Source organism: Phragmites australis, chromosome 3, assembly GCF_958298935.1.
Source record: "Phragmites australis chromosome 3, lpPhrAust1.1, whole genome shotgun sequence".
Lineage (NCBI taxonomy): Eukaryota > Viridiplantae > Streptophyta > Magnoliopsida > Poales > Poaceae > Phragmites > Phragmites australis.
The window spans coordinates 43,326,158-43,341,435 of NC_084923.1; the positions used below are offsets into that span (position 1 = coordinate 43,326,158).

Sequence of the window (15,278 nt, forward strand, 5' to 3'; positions counted from 1 at the left end):
TGACGGTGCCGTACAGTTAGCTGCGAACGGCACAGTCGTCCTGAGCCCACTGTGTGTCCTTTGGTTTCGCCAGAGCAGAGTCGTTAATCTGCGCCATGAGCCCAAACTTGCCGCACATGGACTCAAAGAAGGAGGAACACTTGGTGTAGTTGGGGCACTTGGAGTCGAGGACCATTAGGACGTGCGACTTGACAGCGACGGTGCAGAACAGGTTGATGAAGGTTGACGGTGCGGCAGCAACCAGGGCATCGGAGGGGGCAACGCAAGTACCGGCACCTATGCCGATGAGCGACATGAGGGCGACGCTAGGTGGGAGGCAACAGAAGAGATCAGGATGTGATCGTCTCTGATACCATGTAGAGAATAAGATAGAGGGGGGGGGGGGAATAGATGCAAATCACCGCACAAGCCAATGGATGGGGTGGGCTTTCATATATAGCCGTATTGAGCGGGCATTAGGAAGTTATAGATCCTCAATTAGAGGAGTTAAACTAGGAAGGTTACAACTGTACGAATATATCTCTAATACCAACCGTGTATTATCTAGATGTGCAGCATTCCTCATGAATTATTAACAGCAACTCGCATACTTACAATGCACAATTCACAATCAGTACATGTGTACCACAAGCCAAGCTTACAAGGCTTCCATCACCGTCAAGGTATCACAAAGTTAACCATCTCGACCTATACACAAAGCTTGGAACATCGGTGCATCAGATGTACATTGATGGATAAGCTACCCTTGCAGCAGCCAATCTTTGAGATTCGGAAATCATGGGATACCAAAAGTGCTTTTCAAATATACAGAAGTAACTTAGAATGAGGTTATGCAACAATTAACATTAACGTAAACCATGGTCAGCTTGTGAGCAAAGCAAAGGATCTGTTGATGTCTAAAGAGAATGGATGAACGCAATATGCGTGTTAGAAGTATATTCTTATTTTATCTTTTGTAATCAGGATGCAACGAGAAATTTCTAAAAAAGAAAGCTCAAATTGCTCTGTGTTACGATGGATAAAAAAACCTTCGCGCACGAGTATCTGTCCTACTCACTTGTGGGATTTGCCATCAGGCGACTGGAACTTCGCAGCAAATGTTGAGCACATCATCCAAAAGTGCATGGTTGATTGTCGTGGGTCCAAGTTACAACGGTTGAGATTGATTTGATACACATTGCAATAGTGGCCAAATACAACTCTGTTTGAAGACAATTCGTGTTCAATACAGTCAGAAAGAGCCAGAACCTCCTATGCTATTCTCAAGCTTGAAACATTTGTTTATCTATCTAAATTATTCTGTGTATTAATTATGGGTTCTAGATTCTAGCCTTGTCAGGTCTGTTCGTGAGAGATTAAGCCTACGAGAGCCCAAGACGGCGAGGCGAGGAGTCCTTGGATCGAGTCGAACGCGAGCCGCGACAGGCGAGCCCTGGCAGCTACGGCACCGCGCGGGAGGATATGGCGGCGCAGTCAGGGTGAGCGCGCGCGCGGCAAGCCAAGGGCGCCGCGTGGGAGGCCGGCGACGCAGGCCGGGCGAGCTCGCTCGTCGTGGGAAGGGCTGTGGGCTTGGCGGCACAAAGAGCAGACCGGCGGCGGAGCTCACCGGCGGGAAGGGCGGCTCGAGAGCATGTTGAGTAGAAAACAAATAGGGAATGGATTGAACGGGTTTCCAGTGGCGTTGGACGGCGCCGTTGTAGGCTCGCGCAGGAGAATGCATGGTCCAGGCAAGCCACAAGCATGACAGGGTGCCACGGAGATGATCATCGAGGCCACAATACGCAGGTCGGGCGATCACCCGGCGATACATTTCCGGAGTTAACAAAGCAGCAACAGCGGAACAGGTCTGGCGGCGCACACGCGGACGAGCCAGGAATACCGCAGGCACGGCTATGTGGTAGGGACAAGCGTCGAGGCCGCGACACATGGGTATGGCAGCCATGCGATGTCTGGATCGAGTTAACAAAGCAACAATAGCGACCAGGCGCCCGCGAACGGGCATGCAAGCCAGTAGTCGCTAGAGCTGAGTTGATCCGGGTTGTGGCCCAAGAAAAATAATGTTGGATGGCTTTGCTGAAAGAATACGTTGGATTCGACCCGCTTTAAGAGGTTTTTAACTGGATACAATTTTTAGGAGTTCTTGTAAGATAATTAATAACTTTAAAACAAAATAAATAGGAAAGAACAATACAAAAATACGTGAACTCAGAGTCTCAAAGAACCGTGAAAAATAAATATGGTAGCGAGTCTAGCCGTTTTATTTGCACGGGTCACATTGCTAGTTGTTACATATCCAGCTGATGAAAAATGTCAAACAACCGGGACTTTGCAGCAGGCGCTGAGCACGTCGTCCAGATGAGCATGATCGCCTGTGCCTTCGTCCCTCCAGGCGTACATCAACTCTTTCCCTCTGAAGACGAACATCCCACCCTGGAGAGAATTGAGAAACAAGCAGCGCATGAGATTCTTCAGAGTTCAGATTATGGATGCACAGCACAGGGTGTGTGCGCAGCAAGATGACTTCAACCTGCTGCAGGACACCGGTCAGGTCAGCCGGGGTGCCTTCCAACGTGTAGTTCTTCGTCGCCTTCTTGATCGAGTCGAGCCTCGAGTATATTTTTGCCTTCAGAAACACCACCATTCAGTGCCATTAATGTAAGCAGTTTCTAGCGGAAAAGTTGCACGGTAGGAAGACAAGCACACGGCGGTAGGCTCAAGCGATGCTTACACTAGCTGGACTGAAAAGCGTCCGACCTAAACCGTGGTACAGACCCAGGACATTGTAAGCCTGAAAGGATGAGTCCAAAGTCATACACACTGTGATTTCCATAGGCCGTTTTCAAATACTTTAACATAAATGGAGGGAACCGTCACCTTGCGTTCGGGGTCTGCGTACAAGGAGTCCAAAGGAAACGGCAGCTGCAATGCACACGTCCCTGAAAATTCAGTTCATCCCAGAACACGATTCGACAGAATTCAGGGGCGAGCTTTACCCGATCGGCGAGAATGCGAGCTTTATCTGGAGTGCCGACGCCAATGGCGATCAGCTTAGCCCCGGCCGAATCGAACTTCGCCATGGAATCCTTCAGAACAGAGGCCAGCTCCCAGCTGCGAATACGGCCACGGCCAAAACTTAGTCGCGAGCAATGAAAGAACAAGAAACCTTAAGCAAGAAGCATGTCTCGTCTCGATCTCCTCACCAGCAGAAGCATCCGAAATGCCTCAGCAGCGCCACCACGGCCACCCCCTGCGCGCGTAAACCAGCAAGGCTTCGGCTTCAGCATACGACTCCAAAACTATCGCCGACTCGCTGTCGTACTCGCATCGTGTCGGAAAGAGATTGGCTTTAGGAGGAAGCGAGTACCTCGGTGGGGTCCCACAGATCCCTGAGCGGGACGGCGTCACCGGTGCCCGCGGCGAGCACGGAGACGCCGCCGAGGGCGTCCCACGCGAGAGCGCCGGCGGCGTCGGGAGGCGAACCGGGGGAAGCCTCCGCCGCAGCGGAGACGGTCAGGGAGAGGCGACCGACGCGACTTACGCGCGGGAGAGAGGCGTGCGCGGCCGAGACAGGCACGCGCCGGCCGGAGGTTGACGCGCGGGGAGTGATCAGCGGCGCGCGCGGGAGCGTGACGGCCATCGCCATGGGGACGGACGCGGGTGCACGGCGTACCTAGTCGAGGACTGGCCCGGGGGCGCGCGCGCGTGTGTGGGCGGTGAGCCACTGGCACGGTGAGCGACGAGCGAGCGAGTGGCCGTTGGCGCGCGGCGGGAAGGCCGCGTGGCGCGGCCTCGGCGTGTAGTTTTCCGAGTGGCTGCAGCCTACGGACCAGGGCCAGGGGCTTTACCTGGGCCGTCCAGTAAGGCCGACGTCGATTTCTCCAGACACGGCCCACGAGCATGGCCTGGATTTACGACACCCGAGCTCGTGCTTCCTCACTTTCTCTTGCAACCATTTCCCACTCCCATTGCTACTTAAGCTCCTGTTGTTAAGCTTAGCTATGTCGTTAGATTAGCTGAGACTTGAGGGTAATTTAGTGTTGCGTTTTCAAGGCAGTAGATAAACTAATGTACACATGGAGAAGCACGAAGGCACATTGAGAGATGTTTTCCTCAATACAAGTACCTAGGAAGATGTCTCCCTACCTCTCGGTCTAACGCCAAACCCAACCACGTGCTATGTATGAGCTGGGATTAACCCCTCGTAGATATTCGTAAAAATTAGAGTACTCTTTAGGACTGTTTATTTCAGTTAAGAATTTTAAAAATAATTTGTAGATTATGAATTGTAAACAGTTGATAGTAAAAAACTGTTAGACGGTGAATTTTATAAAATTTTAATGGATAGTTCAGTAAAAATTGATTTTCATAATCTATAAAAAGCTAAATAAAACTAGTTTCTTAGATCCCACTATCCAATAAATGTGTTGTAAAAAGCTATAGCAAAAAACTATCTATTTTCTTTAATTTCAGATTGTAAAACCTAAAAGTAACAATCCGAAATCAAAACAAGCCATGAGTCTTTCAGACAGTGTACATGAGCTGGGGGTGGATTCGGTACGAAATGCATGCATGGCGTTGCTGCACGTGCTGCTCCCTTGGATCCTACGGATCGGACGCGAAGAAAGGCGTGTTGCCGTGCGCATGCCCCGCAGCCTTCGCCATTGGAAAGGCGCAGCGAGATGATCTCTTTCCTGCGGTTACACTACACAAGAACTCGGTTCATGACATGAACAGTAGCAAAGTACTTACTTGAATCCTAAATATAAATCCATTACGACATCGACACGTTATTCAACGTGACACTTAGACTAATAATATCTATAAAAGTATATTATTTGAAATAAAAAATTATGTATTATAATCAAATTTTTCATGATGAATCTAATCACACCAATTTTATATTGTCAATTTATATGATTTATTTTTTATTGATGGTCAAAAAGTTAAAAATAGAACTTAAGACAAATTTAGAAGGACTTATATTTAGAATTGGACAGAGTAGTTGAATAGATATACAGTAGACCAATCCAAACTTTGGAAAATACCGTACAATATGTACCAGTAGTAACCAGTAGAAGTCTACAGCCCACCATCAGGAAGACCGAAAAAGAGTTTCATGGATGAGCCCACAAAAGATACAAGCCGGAGTAGTACAAGTCTCCTAATGCTACAGTAAACATTGGCGACATTATTTTATTAGCCACTCACTAATGGAGCGGTGTGGTCAATTTTACGCTTTGGCAACGCACAGATCCCAACCCCGCAGGGACCATGTAGGAAGGGAGGAGGTGCCCGCACGCGTTCCCATGTAAACAAACCAAGATTCTCATCCCTCCCCCATGTGACCGAAGGCACGCATCATTCCTCGGCCAACGAGAACTAAAACGGACGGGCTCCCAAAGTAGGGTTAGAAAGGGGTTAGTTGGCACAAATAGGCTGTGCCTACCCTCATGTCTTAATCCTAAAAAAATTTAACTCAAGGTTTATTTATTGTTCTATCTAATATTTATTTATTATTTGATTATGTTATTTTCTCTATGATTTTTACACGTATTTATCTAACATAAATCTTAACGTAAATAAATAATTCTGTTCTAATGAAATTTTTGTATTCCTTAATTCTATCTAGGGCTTGGGTGAACGAAGTTGCTGGAGCCATTGAGATTTTATGCACTAGTACTAGCGCATCGCACCTCCATTTTTCATCGGTAGAATTAGATTTTTTTTTCCCGTCAATAAGTTGGTCAACTTCATTTAGCATGCTGACCTTTAGGTGTTAAATTCGGCGGGAAAAAAAAACTCTGATCTGGAAATTAATGCTAGTTTTTTTTTCAGTGCTGCAAAGATAGATTTGAAAATTTTCTTTCTCCATAAGGTTTGTGATCGATGTTATCTCTACCTCTAAATTAAGAACGGATTAGCTGTGGTTGGCATCTTGATGTCGTCCTCGGAGCTGGTAATAAACAAGCCCGGCAGCATCCGTTGGGTTCCACCCAATCTTGCGAGCAAGACTTCTCTTTTGTTCTTTTCTTCTCCAGCCATGTCGTGCATCGATCCTCATTTGTCATTGTAATATTACCACTAGTGCTACTATATATCTTAAGCTCGCTGTTTGGTGTAAAGTATGTCTCGCGTGAAAGCTCTCAAACCGTCCCTAAACTATGTGGAAAGAATCAAAATGTCTGTTAAGTAAGCCATCAGCCCGATCGAGATCTGCAACGTACGCATTGTATACATGGAGATGTCCTGTGGCTAATTTTGTGGATTACTTTTGTTGATCAGGTGCATGCATGGGATGGTGGGAATGCAATCGCGCGCGCATAACACACTTAATCACAGTGTTACGGTACAAGCTAGATCAAAGAGGCCCATGCCTTGTGCCTAGCTAGCACATTGGTTAACACGAGGAAAAGACATGTACACTAGCGTCATTTAACTAGTGAGGCTGCCGGCAGCTTCCAGCTTCCAAGTTCCAAGTTCCAAGCCTTCTGTCATTTAACTAATGAGACCGCCTTTTGTCTCTCCTTGCATGATGCACTGCAAGCTTCTCCTGTCATCTTCCCTGGGCTTTCTCGCCAGCTCCTGCAACTGCTCTGGTCAGCACATACGCCTTGTAGGACGTGCGTACAAACACGGCCCTTTGGCACTTGGGCATTTGACTGCACGGGACAAATGTTGGTTTGTGCCTTGCCACAACTTCGGTCGTTTTGGTGATTTGTTACCAATCAAGAAATCAAGGAAACTTCAAGCCACTAGTTTGATCAGGTCGTGAACCCGTCCATCATTTCGTAGAGAGACAATGCATGGGCTTGGAGCAGGGAGGGTGTACGACTAGTGTGTGTGTATGCATGCCTGTATGGTACGCAGCCTGGTCCCAGCTGGAGAACTCGGGTTCCCATGCGTGTGCCCGGGCGAGGGGCGAGACAAAAGGCGCGAACATGTGCATGGGGCCGCGCGTGCGGCAGCGCCATCGGAATGATGGAGGAGGACGACGCAGATTGTGGCGTCCGATTAAGTTAACCGCTAATCCATCCAAACGACACGCCGAACCCAAGAAGCTGGAGTGGCTCGCTGCAGCTGTCTGCAAGGGCGGCGTGGTTTGTAAGCCACGACGTCGTCGCAGGAAACCCGAGGTCACCACAAGGCGCGCACTGCACAGCCTTTCACAAGAGACCTAGATTCGTAGCTGCGGTTAGGAGCTAACGGGACGCTTCTCTCGAGTGTAAACTACTCACACGCTCATCAGAATGTTGTCGCCTACATGTGTCAGCCCGATGGAGGCGCAGGGAGCCGTCACCGGTGCCCAAAGGATCTGTAAGCAATTCTCGGAAACCTCAGGGGAACCACGCATGTACTACTGCCGCTCGTCTCGTACAGGAGTATTTTTATTGGTAGATGGCGAGGTAGATTTGACCACGTCGGGATGTGGACGGTAGCTACAAGACTAAGCCCGAGATGCGTTTGAATACTGTAGGAAACATCAAGTCATGGGATGGGCGTACGCTGGGAATTTTTCCGGCGGGGACGGGTGAACGAGCGAATGATCACGGAATTATTGCAACTTGCAAGCAACAGTGCCTCTCGAACCAAGACAAGGCCGTGCCCGAAAGTTCTCGCTTCTATACGCGCTGGTGGTGGTGGTACCAAACCATGGTTCCGAGCCTGGGAACGGGTCGCTTGCGGTTTACGCTTTCCAGAAACTTCGACCTCGATCGACCTAATCACCCCACCGGCGTCGGCGTCGCCACTTTTTGACGCATAGGCCGGGTCCGTTCTCTTGCGCGATGCATGCATGGAAGATAGAAAGATAACGATACCGGCGCCAAGTTGCCAACCAACCCACCAACCAGTACCATAACGCGCACCGCGCATTGAAATGATGGACAGGGAAAGGACATGGCCACCGGTTTCCTACCTCCGCTACGCTATCGCATCGGGACTCGCCCGCCTTAAAGCGGCCCGGCCGCGCGCGCATGCAGCACACACGCGTCGCGCCGCCGCGGATGGGAAACCCCTAACTGGAGGCGCCGACGAACGCAAACGAAGGCGGCCGATCGAGGTGGATAGCGTCACGCACGCACGCGGGCAGGCAGCGCGCCACGTTCGGGCGCTTAGCTGTGCCGCTATGTGTGCTCCGGAAGCCGGACGTGTGTCGCTTGGTGCTACCTTGCGGCAATTGTTTTGATAGGGTACTAGGATTAGTTGACGTGGTCGGTGCGTTGTATTAAGTTTTGAGGTCGGAATATACATAATATATATGATGGGAATATCGAGCCACTTTAGATATAAGCTAAAAATTAATTATATCATATCATAACAATTAGATCATTGTGTACCATATACTATATACTCTACTATCCAAGTAGTCACAGTGGGAATGTCGCAAACGATGAGACTGGAGAGAAAAACGAAGCACAACCCCCGTAGTCGAAACAACACGATAAAATGTTGTGATTCGAGAAACCAATGAATTGCTCATACAGATGGTAGCCATTTATGCCTGATGTCGATGTAGCTGAGTGCTAGGCGAGCAGTTGTGGTCGAGGATGCCGTGCGTGAGATAGTTGTAGTCGACTTAGTCGTAGTCAAGGTTGCCGTGGTTAAGGGAGCTAAGCATGAAGCTACGGGCGAAAGAATGAGCTATGCTGACGGGCACAGGGAAGCCCGGCAGAAGAAGATGGTAACGCAGACGACGCAGTCGTAGAAGAGTATGTCGATGTCGAAGTCGACGTAGTCTAGGCCGTCGAGGATGAGGCGTGCATCGAGTTTGCTAAGCTCGGGAACACAGTGGGAACGAAGGCACACACCGGTGTTGCCAGTACCGGACGCATGAAGGTAGGAAGCCCAACCATACGCCACTGTTTGAGGGAGCAGCAGAGTGGCAAGGAGGAGAGTGTTGATGCAGCTCACGGTTCCCGAAGTAGACGAAGTAGTTGAGGAGAAGATTACGACGTTAGTGATGAGATTGTGTTAGACGAAGGCGGTAAAGGCGAAACTAGTGGCTTAGAGCGGTGAATCCGGTGCTCGGGAGAGCGTGGCGGTGGTATTCAAAGAAGATGGCAAAAAACACCTGAACAACATGACAAGGACCAAGGGCGCCGACAATTGAGGTGATGACGCGCAGAAGAGGGGGCGATTGTCGACTGAAGTGCGGTGGCGCATGGGATGGCAATGTAGGGCGACGGTGGGATCCTTCGTTCGACCGAATCGCGCTAGGGAGGGCGCGGAGGCGCTGCAGAGGCACGATAAAGGACGACAAGCACGATAAAGGACGACAGCACTATGGCCCAAAGGCGACACAGTGGAAGCCCCGGTGCTCGGGAAGAAGCATGTACCCATGGACGAGGAGGACAAGAGCTACTGCCGATCGATTGGGACGAACCGCACGTGATCGGCTAATTAGACCGAGGGTGCACGAGACGGTCAAGGCAAAGAGACCCGAGTGGAGGTGACGACAAAGACAAACTGACGTGGAGTGTCGTGCGAACGGAGTGGCGGTGTAGCGACGCGTGAGGACATCCCCTAGAGCGCCGTGGTCACGGACAGCCGTGGTCGAGGGCGTGCTGGTCGAGCAGCGTGGTTAGGGGCGACGATCTAGCATGTGGTCAGGGTCGATGACGTGGTCGGGCACATGGTCGATAGAGGCAGATGGAGTCGGATCAAATGCGTGGAGACGATGGCGGACGGAGCTGTGCACGTGGAGATGGGATGACGACACGTGGAGTTAATTGACTAGTGACGGGCACTGAGCGGATCCAAGAGCAAGCGTGCATGGAGACGTGGTGACGACACGTGGAGTCAAGATGTCCCGTGCACGCGGATATGATAGGAGATGCATGGTGACGGTGACCGGATCCAGGCACCTGAGCGGGTGATAGAGATCGTGCGGACGGGCAGCGGGGACTTGTGGATGCGTGGTGAGGACGGAGACGCCGACGTGTGTGGCGCGTGGACGGATGGACGTGTGGACAGCTTAGCTCTCCGCGATGGGTGGATGTCGTGGGTGGATGGACCGCATGGGTGGCCATCGTCCTACTGTACGAGAGGAGCCGTCACCATGTCGCACGAGTGGAGGAGCCAGTTGGTGAAGTCGTTGCCGAGGTTGGAGTAAAGGCGTACGAGATTGACGAGCGACGGACGACGTAAACCGATCTATGATCGGAAAAAACCAAAGAGACAACACCGATCAATGACTGACGAGAGAGAAAATCTCGATCAAATGATAAAAAAGACTCTCGGACGGTCGATCAACATGAATGGCACCGTGAACCCTAAGTACGGGCAATGCTGCCCCTGACAAAGATCATATATATCGATCTTCCTAGGGACACACGGTGCTGAAGCATAGGTAGCTAGGGCTTATTACCTAAAATTAGAACATAACTTTGTGATACTATAAAAGAGTATGTAGATCGATTAATATAGTTGATATGTTCTATTGAACCTTAAGAACAAAATATATAAAATATATACGACTTAGATATCAAACCACTTAAAAATAAAATAAAAACTAATATTATCCTACTATAACAAACACATCATTTTGTATCCGTAACATATAGCCTAACATGTTTGATCGGTGCCGGCAACCGCGGTTGCCGTCGGCGCGGTGGCGACGTGGCATGTGTTTTTCTCGGTAGAGTTCGCAGCGCGGTCATAGGGCTCCGCCGAGCCGGGGATGTCCCGGCCCGTCACGCCATCGTAACCGTTTCTGTACGTTTTGCAATAACTCGACTAAGAGAAATTAAAATTTCGTCGTCGTGCATTCATCCACCCTATCTATTCCGTGCATGTGGATGCTGGAAGCCAGGAACTAGGCTATGTCAACGATGGAGTAGCAAGCTTAGCTATGATCTAGGCAGCCTATCGTTTGTTGATGGCTAAGCAACTGAGGTTGCAAGGGCAAAACCGGGACCTCCTTCCTTTATTGAACGATGCACGAGCACGACACGACACGCAGATACAGTAGCAACTTTAACCAGACGGATCGATTCACAGCCGGCGAGGGCCCGGGCGGAGCATAATTGGGAAAGAGACCAAGGGGCAAAAGCGTCATTTAGTTTGGACCAGAGCGAGGAGACGCCAACGGATAGCCAAGCAGGGATAGGTCGTCCACATCTCGCTGGTGTGCAGATGGCGCGGCGCGGCGCGGTGCGGTGCTTCGCGCCGTGTAGGCGTGTCCGCGGATGGGACTTGACGTTGGCCGTTGGGGCGGTGGCGACGCCAGCCCACAGGGGGACGCGATGGCTGGCAGGGCTCCTCTTTATTCATGTCGGCCACGAGGAAGCCGGCCCCGTCCGTCCCTATCACATCTCGTCTCGTCTCTAAGATAGGATCTCGGCATTTCGTTTTCTTCTTGGAATTCCCATTCCTAGATCGTACGACGCACTGAAATCTTTAGGCCGCCCATATCTGGTACGTAGGAAGAAAAAAAAAAGCATGCTATTTGAATTTCTGAGAGAAACAACATGCTGGCATGCTGCAGTATCCCTCTCGAGGAACAAACGCATGCTCCTCGTTCAAAAATCAAAATCAGAGGATATGCTATGCATCTATATCTATTAGAAATAATCTACAGCAAATGCTTCCCAAAAGTACAAGGACATCATATCTCATTAGTGACATGAAAACAAATCGAAGGTACCTAGAAACGGTACAAGATTGGCCATAGGCGTGTTCGGTCTTCGTCCAATGAAATCTTCTCTCTGAGAATCTTTTCCACCTTAAATTTCGGGTCATGTCCATGCGGCCGTCAAAAGCTTTCCATTACGGGGACGTATTCTATTAGGGACTTGTCCTCACTAGTCCATTATCCGGCCGTCGAAAGCTTTCGTTGATGGATGTGTGCAACCCGTCTGCGACTTTTCGCAACCCGGAGTGCGGAATGTCTCGGTTCTTCGAATCTAGCGCGAAACTTGTACATGGTCGTCAACTTTTGCGAGTAGGTACTACATAGTGACAAAATACGTACTGTACTATACTTTCCTTCGGATTGGCATGACTTTGCGTTTTTACGTGCGCGAAACTGTGTCGTCGATGATTGTCGGCACTCATATTTAACCATTGTGAATATTCTATCTCCCCAGTGCGTACTAACTTAGGTACGTGGTGTCAGCGTAACACGAACGTTTGTACTACATGGTCCATGCGGGCATCCACCACGGGCAATGGTTTGTTACTGTAAACCGGTAAAAGCCTGAAACGAGCACATCTCCTGTGAAAAAGAAAAACACATTGTAAAGGCAACCTAAATCTGTATTTAGATGTGTCTTAAGCCTAAGGTGGCATAATTGAGGTTAACTGCATAGCTCAGGGCTGTAGGTCCGTACATGTGCTATGAGGAATTAATATGCTCTCACGCTAGAAGACAGCGGTTAATTAAATTTTTGTCACTGTACCGGAAATGGTAACTTTTCAAATGTAAATGCCATCTGAGCGTCACAAAAATTTGCTTATTTGCAACTTTCAGCCCTTTCTGTGCCACCTGGCATTTATTTATTTATTTTGATGTGGCAGCCCAAGTGAAATGCCTGTTCTACCCCTCTTCTCCCTTGTGTGTGCAATTCTGACCTCCCCTTTCCTATCCACCTTCACCACCATAATTCATGGCTGCAGCCATAGCCTTCCCCACCTTCCACCTCACCAACCCCCTTGCCTTCTCCTCCATTGCACTCTCCTTCTTCCTCAAATTCTTCACAAATTCGAGCACTACACATAGGCTATGTCCATGGTCGGGCTGATAGCGAGCATGAAGAGTGAGAGCCTCGTTTGGATGCGGGCAAGCATGTTGGAATTGGAGCAGCCATTGCCCTAGTTACAATCCGCTGCACCGTCACCTGCCCGGAGCTAGAGCGTCTCTCGGGCTTGAGCTAGTTGCCCGACTGCGTCATCCTCCTCTAGGCCGAGTTCTTCCTTTGTCTGCATCAAACCTCTCTGCCCAAATTTGAACAAGGAAGGGGCAGCGTCGTCAAATCACGCACTGAACTGACGCTGGCCTAATGGGAGAAGGCGAGCTCAACCTATTGCGGGAGGAGGGTCGTCGCTTGCCCAGGGCTGCACACCGTCGTGGTTCGCCCTCTGCCTACACAAGTGGCATAATGACTCTCACATCCCAAAGCGTTAATTACATAATTAAGTATGTATAATCATCATGACATTGTATTTTACGTGTATCATTATTATTTTAAACGTTCAATTGGATTTTAAAGGTTTTATGTTTGGAACCTTTACCCGCCTAAATGTGAGTATATTTGTGAGTAAAAATGGTTTCGAGATCTTTAAGAAAACACCCAAAACTTTTGAGAAGAAGAAGAATAGAAAAAGGAAAAAGAGATCGTTCTCGCGGTCCGACCGCAAGGGTGCCGAGCGCGCCCTTAAGGAATCACCCAACTCTCTCGATCTCTCTCTCACTTGTCACTCTCACTCACACTCTTCACTCAACCCTAGATAGAGAAGGAGAGATCCACCTCAACGGGTTTAACGATTGGAGATCAACGGGGAGAACTTCCTTAAGCTCCTCGAGGACTTCCTTGAGCTCATCCACTCCCTCCTCTTCACCGGAGACGTTTCTACACAGATTCATCCACCCCAAGCCCGTACACCACTCCGGGAGCCCAATCTCCAAATCGAAGTTTCCCCGGAGTGATCCCCTCCAAAAGAAAACTTCCCGGTGCTAAGGTGAGACATCTCTTACCATTTTTTCATCGTTCCAGAGCTCTAATCGGTCCCCATTCTATTTGACTCGAGCTCCACCCTAGCCTAAATCCCATCCATGGAGCTTTCCAAGTTTGGCTCGGTGAATGTTGTCCAAACCCCCTAGAAGCACTCAACTAGTCTCCTACAACGCTTTGGTACCCTTCGTGGTCGAAGGCATCACCGGAGCCTTTACCGGCGACCTCGCCAAGGTGCTGTTGACAGGGACTCACGGTCTGACCGCCGCTCAGGCCGGTCTGACTGCCGGTTGTAGGTCAAAACCTCAGTCAAACTCCATAGTCAGGAGTTAGACTGTCACTAGGGCCAGTCAGACCACGCGGTCTGACCGCCCAGGGTTTCGGTCTAACCGCTAAAACACAAACTCTCTATATGCCGCCGGTCTGAACGCCAACGGCTCAAAGGCTTATGAACTTATGACGTCTTATCTAAGGTTCAAACTTTTTCCTAGCCGCGTCATTTGTCAATCTTTTGTAAATGTTTTCAAAACACAACGCTTTATTGTTATTCAAGAATGCATCGTATGCACATTTTTCCATTATTTATTTGTTTATGTGATACATTCTTGGATTATTTAGAGAGTGACGTGCCGACTATCCAAGTGATCGAAGGCTACACCGAACCACTAGAGTTTTGTGAGTGTTGTGCAGAAAGTGTCAGGGAGGCGTCAGAGCAGCAAGGCAAGCATCTAAACATATTTCAACTTATAATTTAGATCATATGGAGTCTAAAATGATAAATTATTACTTATGTAAGTTTTGCATGTTAGCATTCCAATGTCAGGTTATATGGGTAGAACCTATGTTGCTGTATTATTTCTACCTTGATCTTATTGAATCAGAAAAACTTACAATTTTGTGAGACCGTTCATACCTAGGTTATCCTGCAAAATAGAGTATGGTTTTTGAATTTGAAAAAACTTACAAACCATGTTCCACGCTCGTCTGGAAGATCCTGCAAAATAGAAAAACAGACTCGTCTTCTAGCAGCCTTACATATAGAACTCGTGTTCTACGTGTTTGTGTAATTTGTGGTCAGCCTCTGTGGCTAAGTCGACTGAGTCAAGTTAGGAAATTCATACCACTTTGTAGCACCCCTCCCCCTTGGGGAAGATCCTATTATGACCTTCCCTAATCTTGGACTCGGCTGAGGTCTAGGTCGTCTACTACCAGTGTCTGCTCCCGCACCATATGGTCGCGGTAGCGTCTGAGGTCTTGTTGGTATCGTGCTGCCCAAATTTTGAGCATGTTTGCGAGACTCTTCGCTCGACTTTGTATTGTCCTCTCGTCGTAATTCCTGGTCGTCGCGCAAGTAGTTGGTCATTTAGGGCGACCGACGTGCGTTCTCTGACCGACAAATTGAGTCCTGTTTGTTTGTAATTAGCTAGTTTGGATGGCCAAATCGCACTACCACCGCTCATGTGAACTTAATTAGTGTTGTGGTGGCGAATTTCTTGACAGGCTTGACCTCGTTCCTCTTAGTAAATTTGCCGACTGCCACGAACAAGAATTCAAGACCGTCTAGGAATTTCAGAGAACGGTCCCATGATAAGAAGCCCCTAGACAGTG

At 49.1% G+C, this 15,278-nt stretch overlaps 1 protein-coding gene across 1 annotated transcript; it reads right to left on the reverse strand.

Moving 5' to 3' along the window:
- Positions 1 to 2,213: 2,213 nt before the first annotated feature.
- Positions 2,214 to 3,765, reverse strand: LOC133913221 (uncharacterized). The gene is made up of 7 exons (XM_062356302.1): positions 3,365 to 3,765; positions 3,201 to 3,247; positions 2,994 to 3,108; positions 2,875 to 2,919; positions 2,729 to 2,788; positions 2,528 to 2,623; positions 2,214 to 2,430 (listed from the first exon to the last, which is right to left on the reverse strand). The coding sequence occupies exons 1-7, from the start codon at positions 3,641 to 3,643 to the stop codon at positions 2,311 to 2,313; spliced, it is 762 nt and encodes a 253-aa protein (XP_062212286.1). The 5' UTR covers positions 3,644 to 3,765; the 3' UTR covers positions 2,214 to 2,310.
- Between the last annotated feature and the right edge of the window lie 11,513 nt (positions 3,766 to 15,278).